Source organism: Lucilia cuprina, chromosome 4 (genome assembly GCF_022045245.1).
Source record: "Lucilia cuprina isolate Lc7/37 chromosome 4, ASM2204524v1, whole genome shotgun sequence".
NCBI classification, from domain to species: domain Eukaryota; kingdom Metazoa; phylum Arthropoda; class Insecta; order Diptera; family Calliphoridae; genus Lucilia; species Lucilia cuprina.
Genome location: NC_060952.1, coordinates 1,685,558 through 1,710,357, shown reverse-complemented (window position 1 = coordinate 1,710,357; position 24,800 = coordinate 1,685,558). Strand labels below are relative to the sequence as shown.

The 24,800-nt window shown below is 27.1% G+C and overlaps 2 protein-coding genes and 4 non-coding genes across 9 annotated transcripts; 4 read left to right on the top strand and 2 right to left on the bottom strand.

The window, feature by feature from the left end:
• Positions 1-255: 255 nt before the first annotated feature.
• Positions 256-10,011, bottom strand: LOC111690612 (brain mitochondrial carrier protein 1-like). Its single transcript, XM_046949773.1, has 8 exons — positions 9,851-10,011; positions 3,749-4,241; positions 3,545-3,677; positions 3,166-3,484; positions 1,431-1,604; positions 1,129-1,366; positions 856-988; positions 256-801 (listed from the first exon to the last, which is right to left on the bottom strand). Exons 2-8 carry the CDS (start codon positions 4,162-4,164, stop codon positions 478-480), a joined length of 1,737 nt encoding a protein of 578 aa, XP_046805729.1. The 5' UTR covers positions 4,165-4,241; positions 9,851-10,011; the 3' UTR covers positions 256-477.
• On the top strand, positions 5,298-16,603 carry LOC111690639. 4 transcript variants are annotated; one of them, XM_023453169.2, is made up of 3 exons: positions 5,307-5,461; positions 15,595-16,388; positions 16,452-16,603. In XM_023453169.2, exon 2 carries the CDS (start codon positions 15,601-15,603, stop codon positions 16,357-16,359), a length of 759 nt encoding a protein of 252 aa, XP_023308937.2. In that variant the 5' UTR covers positions 5,307-5,461; positions 15,595-15,600; the 3' UTR covers positions 16,360-16,388; positions 16,452-16,603. The 4 variants fall into 4 exon arrangements, with proteins under 4 accessions (XP_046805219.1, XP_023308937.2, XP_046805218.1 ...); XM_046949262.1 differs by having other exon boundaries at positions 5,368-5,386; XM_023453170.2 differs by lacking the exon at positions 5,307-5,461 and adding an exon at positions 10,800-10,918.
• Trnai-aau lies at positions 12,932-13,005 on the top strand. The gene has a single exon. It is a non-coding gene; the product is annotated as a tRNA-Ile (tRNA).
• Positions 13,802-13,875, top strand: Trnai-aau. The gene has a single exon. It is a non-coding gene; the product is annotated as a tRNA-Ile (tRNA).
• Positions 14,620-14,693, top strand: Trnai-aau. The gene has a single exon. It is a non-coding gene; the product is annotated as a tRNA-Ile (tRNA).
• A 1,774-nt stretch (positions 16,604-18,377) lies between the features above and the next one.
• Positions 18,378-18,449, bottom strand: Trnac-gca. Its single transcript has one exon. It is a non-coding gene; the product is annotated as a tRNA-Cys (tRNA).
• Positions 18,450-24,800: the final 6,351 nt, after the last annotated feature.

Below are 24,800 nucleotides of genomic sequence, written 5' to 3'. Positions count from 1 at the left end.
TGCAATTCTCTGCCCCTCCTTAATAAAATAACTTTTATTAAAATAATAAACATTTATTTGTTCCCACGTACTTTAAGTTTAAATTTTGTGTCTGCTAATTATAAGCACAAAAAACTTAAATAATATTAATTCATACATACATACATACATACATACATACATACATACATACATACATACATACATACATACATACATACATAAAAGAAAAACTGGACAAAAATTCAATATATTTAATAATAAAAATTACACAAATAAAAGATTTTGTTTCATATATTTGTTTTGATTAAAAAAGGAAGAAGGAATTTGAAAAACGAGTTTTAAAAGATTTAAAACATTTTTGGTGGAACAATTATATTATAAATTAAGAAATATATTATAAAATAGTTTCAGATCAAATTTTTTTTCTTATAGGCTCTCAAATAAGAAATAACACCTAATACAAACTAAACATTTTATTTAAAATTTAAATTGCAGCTACGCCGAAGCATTTGGAGGAAAATAGCCAAAATGTAAACGCAATTGTTCCATCATAAGAAATGTTAATATTGTATGGGGACCTATACGAGCAAAAGCCGGAATGAAACCTTTAAAAAATCCCATTGGTCCAACGTTTGCTATATCTTTTGCTACAGCCAGCAATCCGGAATATTGACCGGGATTGGCATTCATAAGACGGGTTTTCATTACATCCAGAGGTTGTGTAAATAGAGTTGCAACTCCTCCCGAAATGAGAGAGGTAAGAAAATGTGTAGGAGAGTTATCGTTAAAATATGCTGTACTCAAAAGAAAACGTTTCAACTAGAAACAAAAGTTTATTAATTTAATAGAAAAATATAAAATTAAAATTCCTACATAATCATAGACAACATTTTGTCCAATTGTCATCATTACACCTCGTGACACAGCCGCCGAACCACCTCTAAAAAGGGCTTGAACGCCTTCTTCTTTTGTCACACGATACAATCCATCAAACACATGCTTATAACTTCAGACATAAGAAAAAAATCAATAAAATTTTGCAAAAATTAAACAAAGCACATCAACTAAATATGTATGTATATTTCTTTAATGGCTTGGAAAATATATGCTTAATGTCTATTTCTTATATAATCCAATTTAAATTACCCTCTTTGTTTTTCCTTTGGCTGTTTCGAATCATTTTGCATACGAACATTTACCATATCGGTCGGTACACCCACTACACCCCCACAAACACCGGCTGTAATAGCTAAAGCCAAAGTTTGGCCTATATTACGCACATCAATATATTGTTTACCCGATTCGTAGATACCAAAACGTGTTGTAGTATAGGTTAGTTGTCGTACTAGTGATGCTGACATGCCGCGATAGAATCCCCTTAGACCTTTTAGAGTAGATAGTTAATGTTATTAAAGTTATTGTTTTGTACCAAAGATATTCTTTTATACCTCCTGCAGCATAAATATGACTTATTGTTTGAATTAAAGTCTTTTTAGGCAGTTGTTGTGTTTGCAAATGGACTTTTATCAAGTCCAGAGGATGTGTAACACCCACTGCTGTAGCACTGGATATGCCACCGAAATACCAACGATTTTGCCGTTTTTCGCTTTTCATGTAGAATAAAATTTAAATTATTTTTTAATTGAAATTTTTAGAACAAAGTATTCATGAAATTTGGATAAAAAATAACAGAATAGTATCGAAATATTTATGTTTTTCTTACACAGAAACAAATAATGAAATATTATTTACCTATAAATTATTTAATAACATTTTAATGTTTTCCGACGTAAAAAGATACAATCTGTAAAGATTTTTTTTCGGTACAAGCTACAATATTATACTTTGTTAGTAATTTCAAACCTGATGAACGCTAGTCATTTTCCGAACGGGATCTTATATGAAGGGAAATTTTTGATTATTAAATTACGTTTCTCCAATGCTGTGTATGGTCATTTACAGGTTAAAATCGGCCCCACCTTACGGAATAAGGCTGAGTGCTAAATTTACAATAAGGGCATTTACTGACCGATACTGTCAGATCCCTATCGCGCCTTAAACATTCGGACTTATGTAGATCATTTTAGAATTTTACAAGGACCAGCTTGGCCCTATTCTGCATTTAAATTTGAATCGACATTTTCTCTGTTTGGCAACATTAGTATTCTGCATTTCGATTCGACTCTCCTCCACATAAACTTACAAAACCGTAATTACAATCGAAATGCAGAATACACACAATTGTGAAGTATTGTAACGAAATGGAATTGCTTCTTATTTTTCTTACGATTCAGTTTTTTGTTGGAATACCTTTTTTCGATCATTGGCAAATGAATACGTAAACGTAATCGAAGTGCAGAATAGGGGTAATTGTCTATTTTTTATATTCTTATTTATTTATTAAACGTTATAACCGAACCTCAATATTCTACAATGAAAACAAACTTTTAATTTATTTATTTTTTTTTGCTTTTTTATGTTTCAAAAAAGCAGTCTATATTTTAAATGAAAATTAAGATTTTCACATACATACATTTAGTTTTGTAAGTAAACATTTATATAAAAACATGAACATATAAAACTTTTCTAAATAGACAACAAGTAGCAATATAAAGGTATTTTTCTTAAGCTTTAACAAAAAATAAAAGAATCAAATGATGTGCGCTCAAATATAATTGTAATTCTAAAATATATACAAAATAAAAGTTGTCATTGAAACTTTTTCATAAATCTTATAAATCTAAAACACATACAACATATTAGTACTCTGATTAGCAGGAATGTTAAATATAGTTACAGTTATTACAATTATTACAATATTACTCAATTAAACTTTCTGTTTAAAAATTACTTAAAAAGAAGAAAACGTGTAAGTTTGTAAATTTGCATATAAAAAAACTAATTACAAAATTACTTTATCAAAAAAAAAATGCAAATTATTTATAGCAATTAAATATGTTTGTTCCAAAAATTTGTGTGCTTGATTGAGTTTTGTTTTCTATCTTTTGTAAATTTGCTCTAAAAAATATTACAACTATTAGTAGAGTAGTAGCATTTTTATGCAAAAATTTGTTCGTTATTTAAAAGAAAATCTATAAAAATGTATTTGTTGTCCTGCTGCATTTAGAAAATATGTTTGTTTTAGTTTGAGTCTAAATCCATTGTAGTGACTTTTGTCTACTTATTGTTTGCTGGGTGGCAGAGCTCCAAAATTCAAACGCAATTGTTCGAGGAATACGAAAGTTATGATCGTATGTGGACCTAAACGTACAAAGGCTGGAATGTAGCCCTTGAAGAAGCCTAATGGACCCAAGCGAGCTGTGAATTTAACAATATCCCAGAGACCCTTAAACTCGCCCGGTTTGGCATTCATCATACGAGTCTTTAACACATCCAAAGGTTGTGTTAAAGTTGTGGCAATAGCACCGGCAGCCAACGATGCGGTGAAATGTGTAATCAAATTATCATCAAAGTGAGGAGTCTCCAAAAGCATGGTTTTAATCTAGAATTAATGGGAGTTTATTATAAGTAAATATTTTGGCTAAAGTAAATTAATTCTTACCTGATCATAGAAAGCAACTTGACCAATTGTCATTAATACACCTCTACCAGTGGCAGTAGTAGCACCTGAGAATAAACGTTTGAAACCTTCTTGGCGATAAACCTTGATAAGGCCATCTAAAGCATTCTTGTAGCTATAGGAGGAAAAAGGGGAATTTAATTATATAATAACTAGCTGTATGTAAAACGTTCTTTATTAGCTTACTTTCTTCTTTGCTCTGGAGGCAATTTCACATCGTTTTGCATACGTACGTTTACCATATCAGCAGGAGTACCCACAATACCACCGAATGTACCCGCCAAACCGGCCAAAGTGATTTTACCGAGGAAGGTGTCGGTGTTAATGTAGGGTTTACCCACTTCATAAATTCCAAAACGTGTCATGGAATAGGTCATTTGACGCAAAACGGAGGCAGATAAGCCATTATAGAGAGCAAATACACCCTGCTCTCTCACCACTTTAGCTGTTAATTGTACTACGGACAATTTTCCCTGTTGAGTTTGTAGGGTGACCTTGATCAAGTCAAGGGGATGGGTACAACAGGCAGCGCCAGCGCTGGCCAAACCACCGAAATACCAACGTCCCAAACGTTTTGACTTTTCTACGGGTACGGCAGACATTATTATTATTATTTTATGGAGAAAGATGTCTTGAAATGTCTTGACGGTTGGCTTTTTGTTGTACTGTACGAAGAAAACTGCAATGAAAATATAAAAATAAAATTAATAAAAACAACAAGCAGCAAGCAAAAATTATCAGACATTAATAGTATGTACATTAGTATCAATAAATTAATATCAACGTACAAATGTATGTATACAATTTGTTAGTACATACAACGTATTTATCTTTTAAATGACGTCACATATTATGTACAATGTACATTAAATTTATCAGTTTTCATAAAAACACGTCACCTCCATCATCATTACAATGATGAGTGTGGCGCATGTAATTATGGAAGACCCTTGGCCTTGACTGAACCTACTTGAATTGTATTGAACAATCACTTTCTAATGATATACTTACATTCCTTTATTCTTTTCTATTCAAAAAGAAAGTGAAACGAAATGGACGGATACTTTTTTTACTTGAAATATTTGTGCAACATTTTGGAACGTGTTCGTTTTAGCTTTAATGGAATGTTGAACCTTATAAATTAAATTAAAATTACAGGAACTTTCTTCGTTCGTTTCTTAAAAAATAAATTTATTGCATTTTTGATACGCGTAGAACGTAAACTAAAGTAATTTTTTTTAAAGGTGGTTTTAACCACCGGAAATAAAGAGTTTGTCACTACAAATTCAATATTCTATGTATCCGTCGTATTTAATTTGTAAAAAAAAATTATGATACACAAAAAAAGAAATTTTCACGGTCTTCTGGGAAATGCCAAATGTGTTGTTTGTTTAGAAGACAAGAGGAAAGAGTAACAAAGCAAATAAATATGAAAAAGAAATGTCAGTTTGTTTAGAAAGGAAGTAAGGGATAAATTGTAAATAATACTATAGTTTACATAGAGGTTTTAAAATTGACAAAATTTTACTTTAAATAAAAAATAATATAATTTTAATGAAACATAAGTAAATATTCTTTTAAACGTAAATAAAATAAATATAATTTTTTAATTTTAAAACAGATTTTGTAATTAATTTAATTTCAATTTTTGATTCTATTTTTCATATTCTCATTTACATAAGAGCTGAGATTTGTTTGCTGAAAAGAAGTGTATAAATTAAATTAAGTACACTTTCCAGCACTGTTTTACAAATGTCAAAACTGCCGCTAAGTGTGAATCAGCTGTTTGGTTGTCTTGCAGAAACTACGAGCAATTTGCAAATTGTATGTTTTTTTTATTAAAAAGTGATAAATTATTGTATTATTTGTGTGTAAAACAATAACTAATAAGGATTTTATGTGAGTTGTTTTAATTTTTCTATTGTTTACATAAAATGTAGATTAATTTTTATAATTTTGCGTGATTTTTAAAGCGAAGAAAATATATGTTAATATCTTTTGTTATATGGGTGACTACATACATGACAAAATTTAAGAATTGTTGGTATTTGTTTTTTCTAAACATCCTCCTGATTTTAGCAGAATATTTCAGGATAAAAATTCTAAATTGTGGTTTTAAGTCATTTTCCTGAGACTTAACCCGACAGGACGTGATCATTACGGACAATCCTTCGTAAAAATTCTTTGCACAAAATGTGATTTATACATCACATTCAAATGTTACTGAATTTTTAAACATCTCTCTGTAAGTCAAATATGCCTTAATTTAAGATGTTTGTGTGTAGACACCTTTTATTTTTATTAGTGAAAAACCTAACAATTTTAAATATTTTGGAATATGAAAATTATGAGCAGACGGTTATTTAATATTTATACATCATTGGACCCGGCTTAAAATATTTTGTTTCAAAACAAAAAAAAAATTAAAAAAATAATTCTAAAATTACTTTTTTTAATTTGGTTCAGCTCATGAACATTCATCGCTAGATTTTAAATATCTTGGGAATCATCATAAAACAAAGCAAGGTTAATTTTGAGAGGAGTTAACAAGAACACATTTTGGCTTTCCATACAAAGTGATTCGGTCTAATGTATGTGCGTGTGGCTTGAAAATTAAAAAAACCAAAATAAAAAACTCTAATTTGTTTGAATTGTCTTGGACTTAAAAACAAGATATATTTGTTCAATTAACAATCGATATCGTATCGTTATAGCGTTGTATGTCATAAGAATTTTTCAAATAAAATTTTTTGAAACAATAACAAATCAATTATAAAAAAAATTACAACATACTACAATACAACCGTAATACACATACCTATAGTGAGTTGGAAAACTATACTCAAAGCTTGCAAAGAAAGCCATTTATAAAATAAACTTATTTTAAACTAATTTTATAAAATATCAAAATCTTAAAGTTGTATTTGTACTATAAGTAGTTCCAAATATGTTTTTTTATTTACATTTGACCCAGATCGTATAAAAGGTTAATGACCTTAATTATACCTTTTTCGTTTTTCTCAAATATTTGATTGGTCTTCTATAAAATGAGCTTTTGTAACTGTAATTTAGAATTTCAAAAGGTGCGATGCTTTAGAAAGTCATTAAAAATGCATCTTCTAAAACTGGTTTTGTAGCGCATAAGATTTGAAAAACAACTATGCTCTTAACAATCCAAACAAAAATATACATTGGGTTTTAATATCAAATGTATTATGCAAATAGATTCTTCATTATAGGGCATACGTAAATATATTTTATATATATACATTTTTAACCCAGCTTAGTAGAAAAGTAAAAAAAGAAATTTTCCTATATTTTTATTAAATCAATTTGAATTTAAATAAAATTACTTGGGGTAGACTTCAGTCGATGCATCTTGTACCTGATGCAATCAATGGGTTTATAATAATTAGGAAATACTGTTTAAATTTATAAAACGTTATGATACAAAAATATTTTTGTATTAATAAAATAATTTTTCATTATTTCTGATTGTTGCTCTAGAGAAAGTTTTTTTTTTCTGTTCTAAAATAAAATAATATAATAAAGCTACGTTCAGATCTATCAAACATTTAATGAAAGAGACGTAACTACAAATTTTTGTAAATTTATTTTTGATTCTGCATGATTTTTGTAATTGCAAATATTGTTGAAACAAATAATCAAGACGTTCTAAACTGATGTCGTCAAAGATGTATTATGTGTGTGCAAATAAATATATATTTCAAGGAAATCAAAATGTAGATTTTTTAGGGGTCACGTCATTTTTGTCAAATATTTGATAGGTGTGAACGTAGCTTAAGAGATTCTCATAAATTTTCGATTAAAAAATCCATAAAAATTACCACTAGAAAAATATTATTAACCTATGAGATTATGTTATGGAAAATTTATTTTTTATCAATTTCAATAGACAAAATAAGTTTATACATAATATGTATGTATTAAATAAATATACTTTATATAGGTACAATATAAATTATTTATCAACACACGCTATTACCCAATTCTTCTCATGTTTTATTATTTTTTTAATACATAACACTTCTGGTTGGTTGTATTTATTTTGTTGACGAAATAAGGGGCTTGTTTTTTATAAAAATGTTCCGCATTTTGAGAAGCGTGTGTGTATATAAAAATATTATTGGTATATTTTTACATCTTGTTGTTATTTATACAAAATTTTAGCAATATATTTTTCTATAATTTGACATTGACCACAAACGTTTTCTATTGTTTTACACAAAATTTAGAATTTCGTTGCCTGGAGAGAAAATATAGAGAGATTTTTAACTGAATTTGTGTATAAAATTCTGATAAACAAATAAATTTTAAAATTTATTTAGACAATTTTTATAGATCAGCAAGAAACGAGGGTACAGAGTGGTGGAAAGGGGATGTGAAAGGCATGGATGTAGTGTCAGTTTATGATGAAAAATAATGACAATTTTGCAGCATGTTTTTCAGATTTTCCATTTTGTATATAAAGAAAATTAGCACGTGGGTTATCTATATTCAAATAAAAAGATGTTTAAAAACATCATAAAAAATAAATATATATTCATTTAAACATTTTAGAAAAAATACAGAATCATCTGACTTTGCGGAATTAAAAAAAAAAAAAAATAATAAAAAATTCAAAACACAAATTAAGTTGTTTAATGCTTAATACATAAAAACATATGTATATATGTAGTATATCAATGATATATTTTTTCACCTGTATGTTTGATTTCAATTAATTGCCCCTTATTTTTGTTATTTTTTATATTAATTGAAGGATTCTTGTTGAAACTCTTATCATGCTCGTTTATTATTAACATGGAAAACGAAGTTTAGTTTTGATTTTATTACAAACATCACATAAAAACATGTTTATTAAAATAAATTTGTGATTATGTTTACGGAAAATAATATAATTCTTATAAGTAAAAGTCAATCAATATTTATACAGACTGCATACAAATGATACAAAAAATATCATGTTTTTTTTAATTATAAACATGACTATATGGGGCCAGATTAGGGAGTAATACAAATTTATTATTTTGTTTTGTTACCAGGTTAAAAACAAATTAGGTTTTTAAATATAATTTAATTTTTTTAAAACATTTTTAAAACAAACAAGTTAAAAAAATCAATCTCTTATCTTTGATTGTTACGAATATAAATGTTTGTTTTCTGGTCTTTGTTTTATAATGTTTCTCCAAATTCAAGTTGTTTTATTTTCTAATAATAACATAAAATTTCTAAGATTAATCAAACACTTTTCAATTTAGTAAAGAAAATATTGATAAAGTCCAATTTTAAGTATTTTTTTATCACAATTATAAAGATAATTTGTAGCTAAATGTTAGCTGATTATCATACTCTGCTGCCATGGAAAAATGAGCTGACAAGAACTTGTACTTATAAAATTGTTTTTTTTTAATTGAAATAATCTAAAAAAGTGTTAGAAACTAAATTTGTATACATGATATACATATATACCTAAGTTTCTAAACGGAACCATTCACGGAACAAAACTTTCATAACCCTAGACCAATATAAATTAATGAAAACTTAATAAATTTTACAAAATTATATAAACATTATCCACCTTATTCACAAACTAAATTTTTATTTTATAAATGGTTTATAAAATAGATTTTGTATGAACATTTTGTTTTATAAACCTTTTATAAAATACAAATTTTGTTTGTGAATAAAGGGGTATTTATTTACCCGGAAATTAAAAAATATAATATGACAACAAGAATACAATTTTTTTTTGTATTTCAATTAAATTTATATAATTAAAGATTTTGGAGACTGAGTTATTTTGTTTGAATTGTATCCAAAAGTTAAAATAAAAACAGATGTAAACACACACATTTTTAAAATGTAATGAAATTTAACATCATTACGATTATAATAATTTCTCAAATAAACAAACCGATAGACGCAGATACTTCTGTAAACAAAAACAAACATTTGAAAATGTTTCTCAAATAACCTTTTCGCAATTTCTTCGTAATTTTTGCTGCTAACATTTGACACTAGACACTCTAGATAAATGTTAATTTTTTTTGAATGTCAACAACATTTACTATCTCAAAATGTCCTCTAATCTCAGTTGATACCAAATGATAATTTTGTAAAAAAAAGTTTATTAAAAAATCCTAATCCATTAGTTCGTTTTATATTGTTTTTTGATAATTTCATTATGTTTTTTGCGTTAATTACTTTTTTGTATTCACATTTGTTTAAAAAATAAAGTAAATAATTTTCTCTTTTGAACTTTACCTTGGAAATGTTTGTGCAATTGTAAATTTCAGCTGGCTGGTCTGGTCTGGTTTATTTGGAATATCTACGTTGATTTCTTTTGTTACAATTTGTAACTAATTAGTTTTACGTATTAATATTATTTATTTTATTTAATTTTTAATCTATGATTTATAAAACATACATACATTTATTTTATGGTATTTTAATGAAATTAATATATTTTATTTTCCAGTTTATTACTTATTTTCCCTACAAACGAGTATAAAAACTGAAACGAATTGAATCATACGACCTGCCACCACAAACTAATGTTAGCTCTAGCAACTCGTATTTTGAAACTTATGAATGCTCAAAAACGCTCTAACCGTTTAACGCTAGCTAGTGGCAGACGAACGAGACTAGCAAAAAATAGTCGGCGTTTACATACATTCAATGAAATTTAATAGAAGGCAGGGCATTAATTTGTCATATCAAAAATTTTTTTACCCCACCTTCTCTTCCATATTAGAAAAAACTGTAGGTTGCTATTTCATAGATTATTGGAATAATCCGTAGGTTAGTTAAACAATATTATTTACCTGTCTATAGATTCGTTTGTTGAACGATTCACATATTGAATGTTTTATAAACTGTTTTGGATCTTCTAACATAATGACTAGAAGACAAATTTGTGTGCTGTTAAATAAATTTGCTTAAGTGTAGTATGAGCAGATTCTTACGCTCGTTTACTTTATCTATTTGATTTTTGTCTAATCATCGACAACATGTCATTTATTTTGCTTTCATACCGCTTGGTGTATAATAACAAAGTTTTTACTCTGAACTTTTCCAGAGAACAAAGAAAAACATTAAATAAAACCGTATCGAATAGATTCTTTCTTATCAAATTCTCTCTCGATTTATTTAGGAGATTTCTTAAAAGAATATATATGTATGCTCATCGGATTGATCGTTAGTTTTAGTTAAAAAAAGCTTGTTTATAGAAAGACCTGCCGTTTTTTTAGTTTTTTTATTTAAAGTGCGAATTGAAAATTATCTACATACGATTTAATAAATATAATCTTTTTTATTTACTTTTATGAGCATGTAAGTTTTATTTAATTGTTAAATTTTACTTTTATTTAAGAGATATTTTTTGTTTGCATTTTTCATATTCTTTATTCAATAATCTCATATTAATTGTGAGTCATTTAAACAATTTGTAGTACACGTTTGTTCAAATTATCTATAAAAACAATTAAAATTTCAAATACATAGTAAATTTTTATGTGTTTTTTTTTGTTTACGCTTTGGATTCGTATTTTTTAATATTTCATTCGAATATATTTATCGAATATTTTGTACCTAAGTATGTTACACGTTCCTGCTTTTATTAGCATTTATTAAATTTTTGCGAGATATTTCACCAAATTATAATTTTTTATAATGAATAATATAAAAATAAAGGGTTTATTTTACATCACATGTATTAGATTGGTATCTGGTTAGAAGCATTTAATAAGTTGATTAAGTAATTTTTGTCCAATCCATTATTGACTGTGTAATCAGCTTATCCTTTTGACCTTTAATAAGATATTAAAACAAACTAGGCCAATTATTAAGAAGTCAATTTAGATTTAGAAAACAGCCAAAAATAACATGAAGTAGAAATCATTTTCATTTTGGTACATCGAGATCTTGTAGATAATCACAACATATTCTCAAAAAACTTAAATTATTAACGTATAAATGAAATTCAATGACGAGAACACACTTGAACTTTTTAATTATGAAATGAAAAGAATCGAAATAAAAATTATTTCAAATTTATAAAATAACATTTTAAATAAACATTATAATTGTTGTAATGTTACCACTTTAACAGCTAACATCTACATCATTGTGGTTTTCATCACAACATTTTCAATTGTTAATTTATAAAATAATAAAATCGCGTACATATTCAAAAACCAATGAAATTATCATAAACAATTGTTGGCTCCACTTTCTCACCATCTCCATTTGCTGGTAAATGAAATTACAAAACATAATTATAAAGTTATCATTTAATTATAGTTGCAATGAAACAAGTGAATTGGGTTTTAGTTTTATGTGGCAATTTGTATAGTTTTTTTTTTTTTTTTTTTTTTTTTTTTAATTTTAAATAGTTTTGATGACAACAGAATGCGTGTAAATAAAATAAATAGTAGATATTAATTTAATTAATGTATGCACGAACTACAGATTTGAAGAGTTTGAATTTTAATTAAATTAAATTGATTCTTTGAAAAAATTGATAACAGTTAGTTGTTTTAGGATTAAAAAAACATAATATTGGAATAATAAATATGAAAATATTAAAAATAATTATTTTAAAAATATTATTTACTGGAGCACTTTATTGACATAATTTATGAATATTATTATCATATCATGACAAGTATTTCTCGAGTAGTTTTTTAATATATTTATTTATTGTACTAATTAAATAATTATTGTTGTTTTAACTGTTTACTTTTTGCATACAGCAAGTCAATTGAAAATATTTGAAAACTAGAATGTGTTAAAATCATGTTGTTTTTAAGATTTCAATTTTATTTATTTAAGTTATTTGCAAATCTATATTTTAGATACAATACATATGTTTAATACAGTGTTTAGGATTTTAAAAGTGCTTTTATTTCTCTAATCAAAAGTTGTTTAAATTTAAACCTGTTTAGAAAATTATAAATTGTTTAAAATGACTTAATTCACAAAAAATATAAGAGAATTTCGTTTAAAATAACTTTATTTTACATCTACTACATAAAGCTATATGTTGTTCTTCCTTTCTGTCAATGAATACACTTCTGAAATAATCAGAGATTGCTAAGATTTTCGTTATTTATGAATCGATTCTTTTCATTTAAAAAAGGATACTTCTTGAAAGCACGTCTGACAAAATTATTGAAGATTTAGATAACGAAAATATCTGAAATTAATTTATACTGTAGAAATTTTATGTGTACGTACATAATATACATGTATTTACTACATCATTTTTTTTAAGGTGAAGGCTATAATGTATCTATCAATCATTTAATTATATTATGTATTTATTTTAAGCTCCGTTCGGCATCTGGCCCATTAGCTCAGTTGGTTAGAGCGTCGTGCTAATAACGCGAAGGTCGCGGGTTCGATCCCCCCATGGGCCAATATTGTTTTTTGTTTTATTTAATATGTAGTTTTAATAAAATTTTTATGAATGTATTTTAAAATTTTGGATCCTCGAATTAAAAAAAAAATCAATTCCGTAAACAAAGTTGAAAGAAAAATGTAGATTTTTCAATGTTCGAAATTAACATTTTTTTTTAAATTTGTACAATTTTTGTTTTAAAAATATCAAAATGTAAAGAATTGGTGTGTAATACGACTTTTTTATTTTAATTTTCGGGATCAGCACAACAAATAATGATATGATTAGTGAAAATTATTTAAAAAGCGTTTTATTATTGGCCTGTGTTATTTATTTGTATTCCAACCAGTGTCTTATATTGATTTGTATATCCTATAGTGGGGAAGGATATTATGCGTTTTTTTGTAAGTAATGTTTGTAACACCTAAAAATATTAGTCTGGCATGCACCTTAAAGTATACCAATCAGAATCACTTTCTGAATCGATTTTCAGAAAATGACTTGACTAACAACACGATAAAAATTTACATAAATAACTTTAAAGTCTTTATAAGAATTTATAAGGATAGGCGCATATTTACACTTTAAACCTTGCAAATCTTTGTCTTCTATCTTTTTTGTTTACTAATTGTAAAAATATTTCGGTTAACAAATTAAATGCTTTATTGTTAAACAAATAATCCATATAAACATATTGGTCGGACATGACCGACTATACATTCATACTTGTCTGTTAAGAGAAAACAATATAACAATGTAACAATAAGATAACAGCACATTAATGGAAGTGTGTATTTTGACAAAGAGCAAACATCGGCCCATTAGCTCAGTTGGTTAGAGCGTCGTGCTAATAACGCGAAGGTCGCGGGTTCGATCCCCTCATGGGCCACATAACCTTTTTTTTATTAATTTTACATGACTTTAAAACCTGAACCTCCGGAACGACCTAAGTCAACATAACTCCGGCAAAGACCATTAAAATCCGAAATAACTGTAACAACACTCGAAATATTAATTATGGGTTCTTTTTACACTTCAAAATGATCTAGCAATGTCCGTCTATCAGTTGGAAGGAACTAGGCTATTGAAATATTTTGCAATAATGCAGTTTGATATTTAAAAGGATACCCGATAAATACATACTACCTAATTTTTTGAATCCATAGTTTAAAAGTTATACGGTTTACCAAAAAATATGTATTTTTTTAAATAGTTATATCGCAGTTCTCATATAATTTGGTTGAAATTATAAGAAAATTCGAAAAATAAAAGATTTATTCAAAATTTAAATTAAATACGTTATTCCGAACATCAGTCTGATGATAAATAGTAATTCAATTTAAACTTTTTACCACGAACAAATTTATTCTCCTCAGGAACTTTAAACAAAGAATGTAAATTATCTTGATTCTTATAAAATGACAATTCTCGAATGATGTTGTAATTTACATTTCCATACATTGTATACTCTTCAGGTGTAATGAAAATATATATGAAAATATGAACTATCCGGTTTAGCAATTTATTTAAAACTTTTTAATAATTGTGTTACCTTGTTATAAATTTATCATTTTCAAATGCTTTGAAAATAAATACCTATTACTAGTTTGTACTTTGACGACGGACAAATATGGGCCCATTAGCTCAGTTGGTTAGAGCGTCGTGCTAATAACGCGAAGGTCGCGGGTTCGATCCCCTCATGGGCCAGGTTTCTTTTTTATTAATTTCTGTATGTAGTTCCTTACAAAAATTTGATATGTATATTTTTTCATATGTATATGAAATCACCGAAAGTTTACTTTAAACCATCCGAACTTTGATGCAGTTTTTTTTCGGCAAATTTTAAATTAATTAAATTCCAAACCAGCTACATAAAGGAGAAAACAAATAAAAATTAAACATTTGTAGAGCAAAAAGGGTTTTTCTTTTATTTATGAACTCTTAGTAAAATTACTTGTGGTTTTAACACAAGTACATAACTGCCACAATAATGACTGGAATCTGTCATGAAAAAATACTTTACTATATACAAATTACACACAGAATAGTCACAAATTGTTTACACAGTTTGTTATTTGAGAGGCTGAGTAAAGTACCTACCACTCACAATGTCACCCACCAACTTTTACAAACATAACGAATCCTCATGATTGTTTTATGACCTCCAGTGCTATTGCACTAAGCGGTTTTCATCTGGTGACAACGAAATTGTTAGAAGTACATACATAGTTGGTTGCATGTTTTCTCGGTTGGCAGTACAAAAAAATCGAATTGCAAATTTTAGGTTTTGCTTTCTTTTTTCTTTTAATTAAATCGTTGTAAATGTTTCTTGGCATAAAACAGTGAAATGTGTATTCAAAAGTTCATTGAATCGTGAGATAAATTATGTATAGACACAGATATTTTTTTATTTTTTTAAAAGTATTCCATAATATTATAGAATTCTTTCTTTTAAAAGTTGTTTATTTTAATAATTGATTATTTTATTGATTAAAACTGAACAAACTAATATTTGTTGCAAATTGAAAATTGTGTCCTGGAGAACTTATTTACTTACTTACATAGTTTATTACAATAATATTTAAATATTTATTTTCTTAAATTTCAGAATAAAATGGCTGCTTCGGTTTTATTTGCTTGTGGTTTGAATGAGCAAAAACTTCCTTCATTCATACATATCAGTGAGGAATCCAATATTGATGGAAGCTTCTTAATTAGCTCCATTCTTGGCCAACGTTTGCGTATTTCCAATGCTGGCACCTTACTCGTATGTTTGCAACACAACTATCAACACTATTTTAATGCTGGCATGCGTTTGGGCTATAACTGCAATATATTCTTGGGTAAAACACTTAGGGTTATAGACTCGCTCAATGACATGGCCGAGGATTTCCTTAATAGCAAATGGTTGACAAATGAATGTCGTTTCACCGATTTACTGTTGGCCGATATTAAGCAACAAATATCAGGCAACAGCTTTACATCCCGTATTAACACCACTGTTATTATTGATAATTTGGCAATTTTGTACAATTTGGGTGCCACCAAGGAGGACATACAGAAATTCTGTCATAATCTGGTGGCTCTATCGCAGGAATTTGAAAATTTAACCATCATTACAAAGATGAGCAATTGTGACATTTACAATATAGACGATAACAATGTAGCCAAATTGGGTTCTTTACACATTCGAGTTGTTAAACTTAAAAGTGGTGTATTCCGTGAAGTAGATGGTAAATTGTTGATTAAAAAAATACAAGACGAGGCTGACAACAGCTACGAATGCAATTATTCATCGAAGGAAGTTTTGTACAAAGTCAATGATAGAAATGTTAAAATTTTCAATCCTGGAGAAATTGGTTTAAAAGCATAAATAATACATGAAAAATTAATTATACAACGGTGAGCTTAAGAATATTTATTTTATATACAACTGTTTTTAATATTATTTTTTTCTCTTTTTAGGTTAAAATCATTACATTTCAACCAACATACTTTAGAATTAAAAACCTGAATTTACAAAATATAAGGTGTTTTACATTCATTTGTAATAAATAATTATATAAACAAAAAATCTAATCAAATTTTCTAATTTCTAGGTGTAAATCAAAATAATGAATAACTCAATAATGTAAAAAAATTAATCTTTAATTTACAAAAATTTCAACAATTCTTCTTAATAGATAATCAAGACACAAGATTTAAAACTCACTAATTCACATTTCATTGATAGAAAATTTTGCTAATTTTTTATGCTAATCACCAATCTTCACTTCCACTTCATTTCATTTCACTTTATATGCTATTTTATTTCATTTAAGTTCCGCGAGTTTATTTTTGTATTAGTTTCCCATAAATTTTATCATCAGCCATTTATATGAACATATTTGCAAATACATGAATTTAAAAGTCAATTTATTTTATTTACAATAGACATAACAATTTGCATATTGTTTGAAATTTAGCGTTTTATACTACAACTCCCTTGTGAATGGATCTAGGTGGCTTAAACGATGCCTTGTGTATTGTTTTCCTAACCAACTGTCGATATATATAAAAAATAATAATAATACTCAATGCACTGTACCAAATAACGCCCTCCCCCTAACTATACTTTGGTATCATCCATACATAACCACAAATCACTTTCGTGTCATTGTTCCATACAATTCCCTTGAATTTCTCTTTAGTTTTTTTCCCTCCTAGTATTTTACAAAATAATGGCCTTCAGTTTTTATATATTTTCTCGTTTTAATTCGCGTTAAAACACAAGTACTCGAACATGGCATAATCAAGTTTAAAAAAGTATTTTTTCTCTTGTTAATTCTGCAAACCTTGCAAATCTCTTCTATTAAAGGAACTGTAGGAACTCCTGCATTTATTTCCTTGCTTGTATTTTATTATAAGGTATATATTTTTATATTTAGTCAATGTTTGTCTAAAATTTATTGTTTATTTTTCAATACACTCACTCTGCTCGCATTATTTTTAAGCCATAAAAATTTTTTTTATTTTGCTCTTGATTTTTATGTATTCATAAGATAGTTTTTTTGAGTTTTTTACATTTTTTCGAGATTTTAAATAAAACTGTTTTTTAATTTCATACTTTATTGCATGATATAAAAATATTTCAATGTATACTTTTCAGTTTTTAGGCAACCAAATATTATTTTTTTTTTTATTTTATTTACAACACAGTATTTATACAGATATTTAACTATTATGTATTCTATTTACCATAACGCTTTTTTATACAATATATTCACAGGCGTTTTGCTTTGAAACACATTGCGTTTTGCCTTTTTGTTCCTTTCATCAACATCCAAATCTGAACCCTCCATCACTATCTATCTCTCAGCCCAAGTGGCAGAAATTGGGATATTTTAAAAAACTTGACGTCCTACTTGTAAACCTTCGATTTCACTGACACCTATGCTCAGGATTTTCGCTTTGCCAAATAAATTCAGGTATTCCCTGGCCTTTGGTCTCTATAGAGCTCAAAACATCTTCAATAACCAGTAGGAACAAGAGAGGTGATAGTATAAATCTTCTCCTTAGTATAAATCTTTTCCTTACTACATGAACCATTAAAGGCTCAGATAGTTTTGCCCTTGTGTAGAACGTATGTATGAGGACCGACCATTATGAAAACTAAGAAAAGCTTTAGGTTTATATAGAACAAAGTTCTACCGATTTCTGTCCATATGTTTGCTATAAAATGTAACATAATTATGAGCTCCAAAACCTAGAGTCGATTAGTATACTTAAGGATGGTTGTAAAACCAATATTTCTATGCGTTACAAAAGGTATTTTCAGACAATAAATACTACTTTAGATGTTTGCTAGTTTTAAATAAAATATAGAAAAATTTTATGAAAAAAAAATAAATCAGGGGACACCCGGGTTTGAACCGGGGACCTCTCGATCTGCAGTCGAATGCTCTACCACTGAGCTATATCCCCATATTAGAACGTGTGACTATACATCTACTAATATCCATTATTGGTTGACATACACAATACCGATCATTTCTTATGTTCTAGCAATAAAAATAGCTACACATTTTGTTTGCCTTTGACAATGTATGTAAATCGTTTGTTATTGATTTTTTTATTTAATTAAAATTATCAAAGTATTAACTAACTAACTAACTACTGCTCACATAAATAAACATTTTAAATGTTAAATAAATTTGAATTATTTTGTAGATTTTACTTACATACATTCATATAGTGTGTATTTTATTTTGTGTAAAGTAAAATATATTAAGTGACAACACATGTTTGCATATTTGTATAAAATTTTCATAAATTTAACAGCTTATTAATATTTTTTAATATTTTTAATGCATTTGTGGCATGATTGTAAAAAGCAACAAGTTTATGTATAAAATCAAAGTAATACATATAAACATATAAAGATATAAAGTAGTTTAAATTACATGATAGGCATTCAGATAAGATTAGAATTTAAAATGGAAATGTTTTAACATAAAAAATATTAACATTTCAGGATGTTTTTTTTTCTTTTGAATATTGTTTGTAACTTCTTTGTTGCTTTCAAAAAATAACAATCTGATAAAACAATCAGTTCTTTTTAGGACCTTTTAGGGATATATTTACAAAATATGTGCAAAGAGAAAGACATTTTGTCATACCAAAATATGTATTCAAAATATAAAACTGTGTCTACTACTTGTATTGTTGTGTTAAACGATAATCGCTAAAACACTTCTGTTTTCTAGTTGACTGACTAGTTAGTTTAAGTTTGTTTTTGCAAATGTTGACATTTTTCTTTGTTAAATATGACGTCTTTGAAAAATTTTCTCATCAAACCATTCCATTTAGATTCTAGACTGACTGACTCACTCACTTACTTTGTATGTAAGTCAATGGTTGGTGAGTGACTTACAGACTAACTTCATGAGTGGGTGAAAATATGTGTGTTTCATATTTTATTTGGTGACGTTTTTTTTTTAAGTAACTGTCATAAACTTACAACAACTGAAGTACGTATAAAATAAATCGTGAAAATTCTGTAGAAATTTAGATGACGAAAAGTTAATTAACGTTTTTGTTAAATTATTCTTAACAGGACTTTTTGTGCTTGTTTTCAAGCCATTTAACGCTGTTTCATACACTAACATCCCACCCTAATAATGTATTAAGATCTAGATAATAATTTATTTTTGACAGGTGAAAATAAGACTAACGGGGTTAAAGTCGCAGGCATTTTTTAATTAAAACTTATTATTATGACGAATTTCATATATTTGTACGTTTTCTTTGAGTCCTTTAAGTGGGAGATTTACACGGAATTGTTGAATAAACAACATTCCTGATGTGTGTACTAGTCAAACGACAAATTTAGACAATGACTTAAATTTGTTGTGGTTAATTTTAGATTGAAATGTAGACAAGAATGAAAAATATACAAACAAACATACATACTTATTTATAAATAAAATAAGGAATGTTGTTATTTTTAAAAATATGTAAGAGGACTTTTTAAATGCAAATTGAAAGATATTTCATAATTTTGTTATTACAAAATAATTCTGTTAAAAGTCAAGAGCAAGAGAGTATTAGATAATTAAGAGTGATGAAATATTTACACATTAATTAAGAAATTATCACAATTTTGTCAGCAAAGAAGATTTAAAAAATCACAGTTATTTAATTTTTAGGTGTGCGTGCAAAATTTTGCTCTGAGGTGGGAACTGTGTTTTTTGATTTAGTTTCACTTTTTTATTAAAAAATTGTAATATGCATAATAGTTTTTTTTAATGTCGTAGGACAGTATTAAGGCTAGTACAGAGATTTAATAAAAATAGATTAAACATAATTAAAAACTCAAAAGCCCTATTTGGCGGGTTTAGTTTTATAGGTGCTAGGTGAAATAATGAACCCGATCTTAACCATTTCAATAGGCTTCATCCCTGAGACAATAAAAGATCATGTACCAAATTTCATTGAATTATCTTCAAAATTGCGACCTGTAGTTTGATTGGTTACTTATAGCACTAATATAATTTAAGCAAAGTACTCTTACACGTATTCTAGAAACTCCTATTTGGTAAATGTCAAAATTTAATCCCCGCTATCGCCAAACAGAATTTTACATAAAATATCTTCCCTTTTCGTTTGTTCTCTTGATGTTGTGATATGGATTTTTTATTTTCCAGTTAAATAAATGCTTTACCAAAATACCTGATTATCCCAAGTTAACTTTGTTAACTTTGAACACTTAAATTATATTTAAGGTTTCAATGGTGAATTCGTCGATTTAAATATTAAAGAAACTGCGTTAATTACTTGACCTTTAGATTATAGGAAACCATTTTACAAATTCATCTGATGTTATTAATAAAATATTAAATGAAAAACTTTCGAAGTTTTTTTTTTGAAGCTGTTACATCTCCCAGCAAACATTTTTATTGTTTGTGGTATGTTTATATATTTTTAAATTAAAATGTAATGATAATCATACATAATCATAATCAAAAATACTTTTTTGCTTCCTTGAATTGTAGTGAACCAATTAGATGGTATCATACATGGTGTTGAATCTTTGTTACAAATCCTTAAAATATAGTCTGTTACAAATCCTTAAAATATAGTTTACTTAACTATTGTTACTGCCACAAAACTAAGCTCAACAACAGTTTCAGAATTATTATTTTTTTCTTAAATGCAAATTTAAAAAAAAAATTAAATTTTTAATAATTTAAGTTTTATTTAATTTCTTTAATTTAAATTTTACTTCTTTTATTAGTTTATATAATACCCTACACCTGTTACAAAAATACAATGTGATTTAGTTTTCATAATAAAGCATTTAAGTTGAATTGTACCTTGCCTCAGATATACTTACCATTTATTGTTGAATACAATTTTTGACACTTAAGTCAAATTTTGAAGGGACTAGGGCCAATTGAAGACCTATAAATATAAAATTGAGGCTAGTATAGAACAGTATATTCATAAACATGATTATTAACTTAAAAGCCCTATTCGGAGGGTTTAGCTGAATGGGGTCTAGGTGAAATAATGGACTCATAGAAGATAGTAGTTTTTTAATTCTTGATTTTTAATTTATATTTTTTAAGAGTAAAAATATAAACTACATTTTTATGACTCTCTTCTAAAGTGTTAAGCGAATTAATTAAAACTCAAGTAATAAGTATAATAAACATTGTTAATTTTATAATTAAAAGGAAAAAATCAATGAAAAAAAAAAACAACTGAGAAATCCACAACAATTCATTACAAGAATATATAAATTTTCTTCAAATAACTTTTTTCAGATTACTCAATTGAAAAACTTTTCTCATGGCATATCATCATCATCATTATGTTGCTGGAAAAAAAATCAAGGGCAACCAACTAACGACAATAGTGAGTGGTTGGAATTAAGAAGAAAATTACAATGTTCTTTTTTAACTTTCACGTTCGTTAGCAGCGATTTTAGTTAATCATTTTTACACCCACGTTAGAGCTAATGAATATCTAATTCATTCATACTCATCTTCATTCCATTCATATGTTTCAATAAAAATACACACAAACTTACTATGTGGTAAAAATTGTTGGAATCATTTAAGGAATGTGGTCACATTATTTCTCTTCCTTAAGATTATCAGTTTTTGCGTGTTATTGACTGTTTTATTCGGTCATGAATATGAATTTCGTAAATACAGTGTGTGGTTAAATAAAATGACTCTTTTTTTAATTTAATTTATTTAACAATATTCAATAACCTAGCCTATAGGACATAAGCGGTTACAAATTTCTACTTTACAATAATTCTTCCAACACTTCCATTCTAAAAATGTGGTTGACAATATGGATATATGAGTAATATATGGACCCATAAATATATTCCGGGAGTTTGTTAGCTTCTAAGACCATCTAGTTAGGTTTGTCTGTCTGTTAAAAGCACGAGAAACTAGAGAGCTGAAATATATAAAAAATAAATTATTGGTTCACGATTTCGCATATTCTCCATATATTGTTTATTCAACATGACAAAATTTTCCGCAAAGAAGTTCTATATAAGTGGCCAGAAATTCATTAAATACAAATCGGTCCACACTTGTTTCCAAAGACATCCCTTCAGAGAATAATAATATATTTAAAAGTTTCTAATACATGGCCACTCACTGTCAAATATGAATAACATCTAGAAATATTTTTTGTTTATCAATTGCAAAATAATGAAAAACCTTAAAAGAGCTTTTACTATGAAAATAAAAATGCAAAATTAAATAAAGTTTTCCACGTATTTTATGAAAATTTAAGTTGGAGACGGTACTTTTCCGTAAGCAGTTGTTGTTGATTGGTTATGTGGTTGAATGGCTGGTATTCTGTCAGAATTGTTTGTTCAATGGCAGACTAAATATGGTCAGTGAATATTGAAATTTATTATGTGTGTGGGATTTTGTTTGCGTGTACTTGAACAAAGAACCTGCTAAATTTCGTGTTAAAATCATGAATATAGTCCGAAAAGTGAAAAGGAAAAGTAAAAGGAAATCATCAAATTCTAACTACCGCCAAACAAATAAATAAACCAGCAAACAAAACAAAGTACACCAACAAACATAAATACAAAAGTTCCAAAGTTTTAACATTAATTTGCAATCAATCACAATGAAAAATGGGGACTAAAAGTTTGTGGCGGTAAATTAACCCAAAACCAAGTAAAAAACCAAGTTTCATATGGGTAGTGGAAATTTCTAAATGAAATAAATATCCCTGCATTTAAACAGAAATTTATCAAAATCTTATTAATTAAAGTTTCTTTATTCTTTTGTTGCAATGAATTTAAGAAAAAATTTCATTGATTTTCTATGGAAAGTTTTATTACATGTCAATTTTATTCATTTTGTTTGAAATAAAACAAAATAATTTCAGAAAGCAAAATAAAAGACGAAATAAAATACTTCCGTTTCCTTAAAATCATGTCAGGTCAATGAAACCATTACAAATATATACAAACATATACATACAATTTAATATGTACTTATGTATGTGTGTATGTGTGTGGGAGGTCTACTTTTGTATGTTTGTACGTTTCAGTTTTTATCACTACATTACAACAACTTTCAATGATTGTCCTTGTCAAATTAAACTACTGAGTGTATCTTCATAGTTCATAGATTTGTGTTTTTATGTCATTCGAAACAGGATATTCACTTTCAATTCCCCCCCAAATACACATGTTTCTTATGCAAAATTAATATAATACATATGTACATGTCTAAAATATTCTTTTTTCTACCTTCATCAACATGTGGCTTAAATGTCCTGTTGCTTTGCCAGCCAACAACCATGGGGGGCAAATGACTTAAACCATTTTTACGTCTAATTTATGATTTTGACTAAGTATGAAGCATCCTTCACTGCTATAATAACTAGGGAATTGTCAGTCTACAAGTCTGCCACAATCTTATTTACATTGACCAATATGTGTGGGCTGCACAAAGTTCAAATGGGATTTTACTTATCATTTATTTCTAGTGCTTAATACATACATATTTATGTATATAGAAAATATATAAACTTTTTATTTGATTTTTTAAGGGAGGACTGGGGTGTCCGATTAGTCGATTGTTTTAATACACATTTCCTATAAATCTACAACAACAAAAATTCTATGAAATTATATTTTCTAAAAATATTCAATGTGAAATAGATTAACTTGTGTATTGTTTACAAACTCTTTAAGTAGTCAATTTTTCCTGCAACTAAAGTACTTTGGATACAAAGAAATTTAATTTATTTCAAGTACAGGAGTAATGTATTGAATAGATGATATATTTTACTGGTTTAATAGTTACATACATATCCTCTATTTACTACAATTCCAAAATTCAGTTTTTTTTTCTTTGAACTCATAAATCAAAAATAAATGTTTGTAGTATTACTTTGCTAATTCCACTCCTATTGCAGAAATGTTCTATAAGAAATCAGATATAAAGATTTTTTGATAGTTTAAAAGGGAATGCGAACTGTTTTTAACAAAAAAATACGCCATAATAGAATTATGTATCATTCAAAAATTATGTCCAAAATTGACAACAAAATTATCCCATTATGTGGTTTTATGACTACATTTTCAATTTCCTATACAATAATTGTAACTTTTATTAACTCTTTAGATATTGTTCTACAGGTTTAAGGGTCTATTAATTTTAAATTTTATATGTGTTTTGTTTTGCAAACACCATTTACAATGCCATTACAAAGTAATAAAAAAGTTTTTAAAAATTAATGTACAAATTTAAACTTCTTTTCTTTTAATACCTACACTGC

Excerpts from the sequence above, each read along its gene's own strand:
- LOC111690612 (XM_046949773.1), bottom strand. The coding sequence starts at position 4,164 with ATGTCTGCCGTACCCGTAGAAAAGTCAAAACGTTTGGGACGTTGGTAT. Across the intron at positions 3,678-3,748 it reads CCTCCAGAGCAAAGAAGAAA|CTACAAGAATGCTTTAGATG; the intron begins GTAAGCTAATAA and ends TTCCTCCTATAG. Across the intron at positions 802-855 it reads AAAATGTTGTCTATGATTAT|TTGAAACGTTTTCTTTTGAG; the intron begins GTAGGAATTTTA and ends TTTTGTTTCTAG.
- LOC111690639 (XM_046949263.1), top strand. The coding sequence starts at position 5,315 with ATGTCAAAACTGCCGCTAAGTGTGAATCAGCTGTTTGGTTGTCTTGCA. Across the intron at positions 5,387-15,594 it reads CTACGAGCAATTTGCAAATT|AATAAAATGGCTGCTTCGGT; the intron begins GTATGTTTTTTT and ends CTTAAATTTCAG.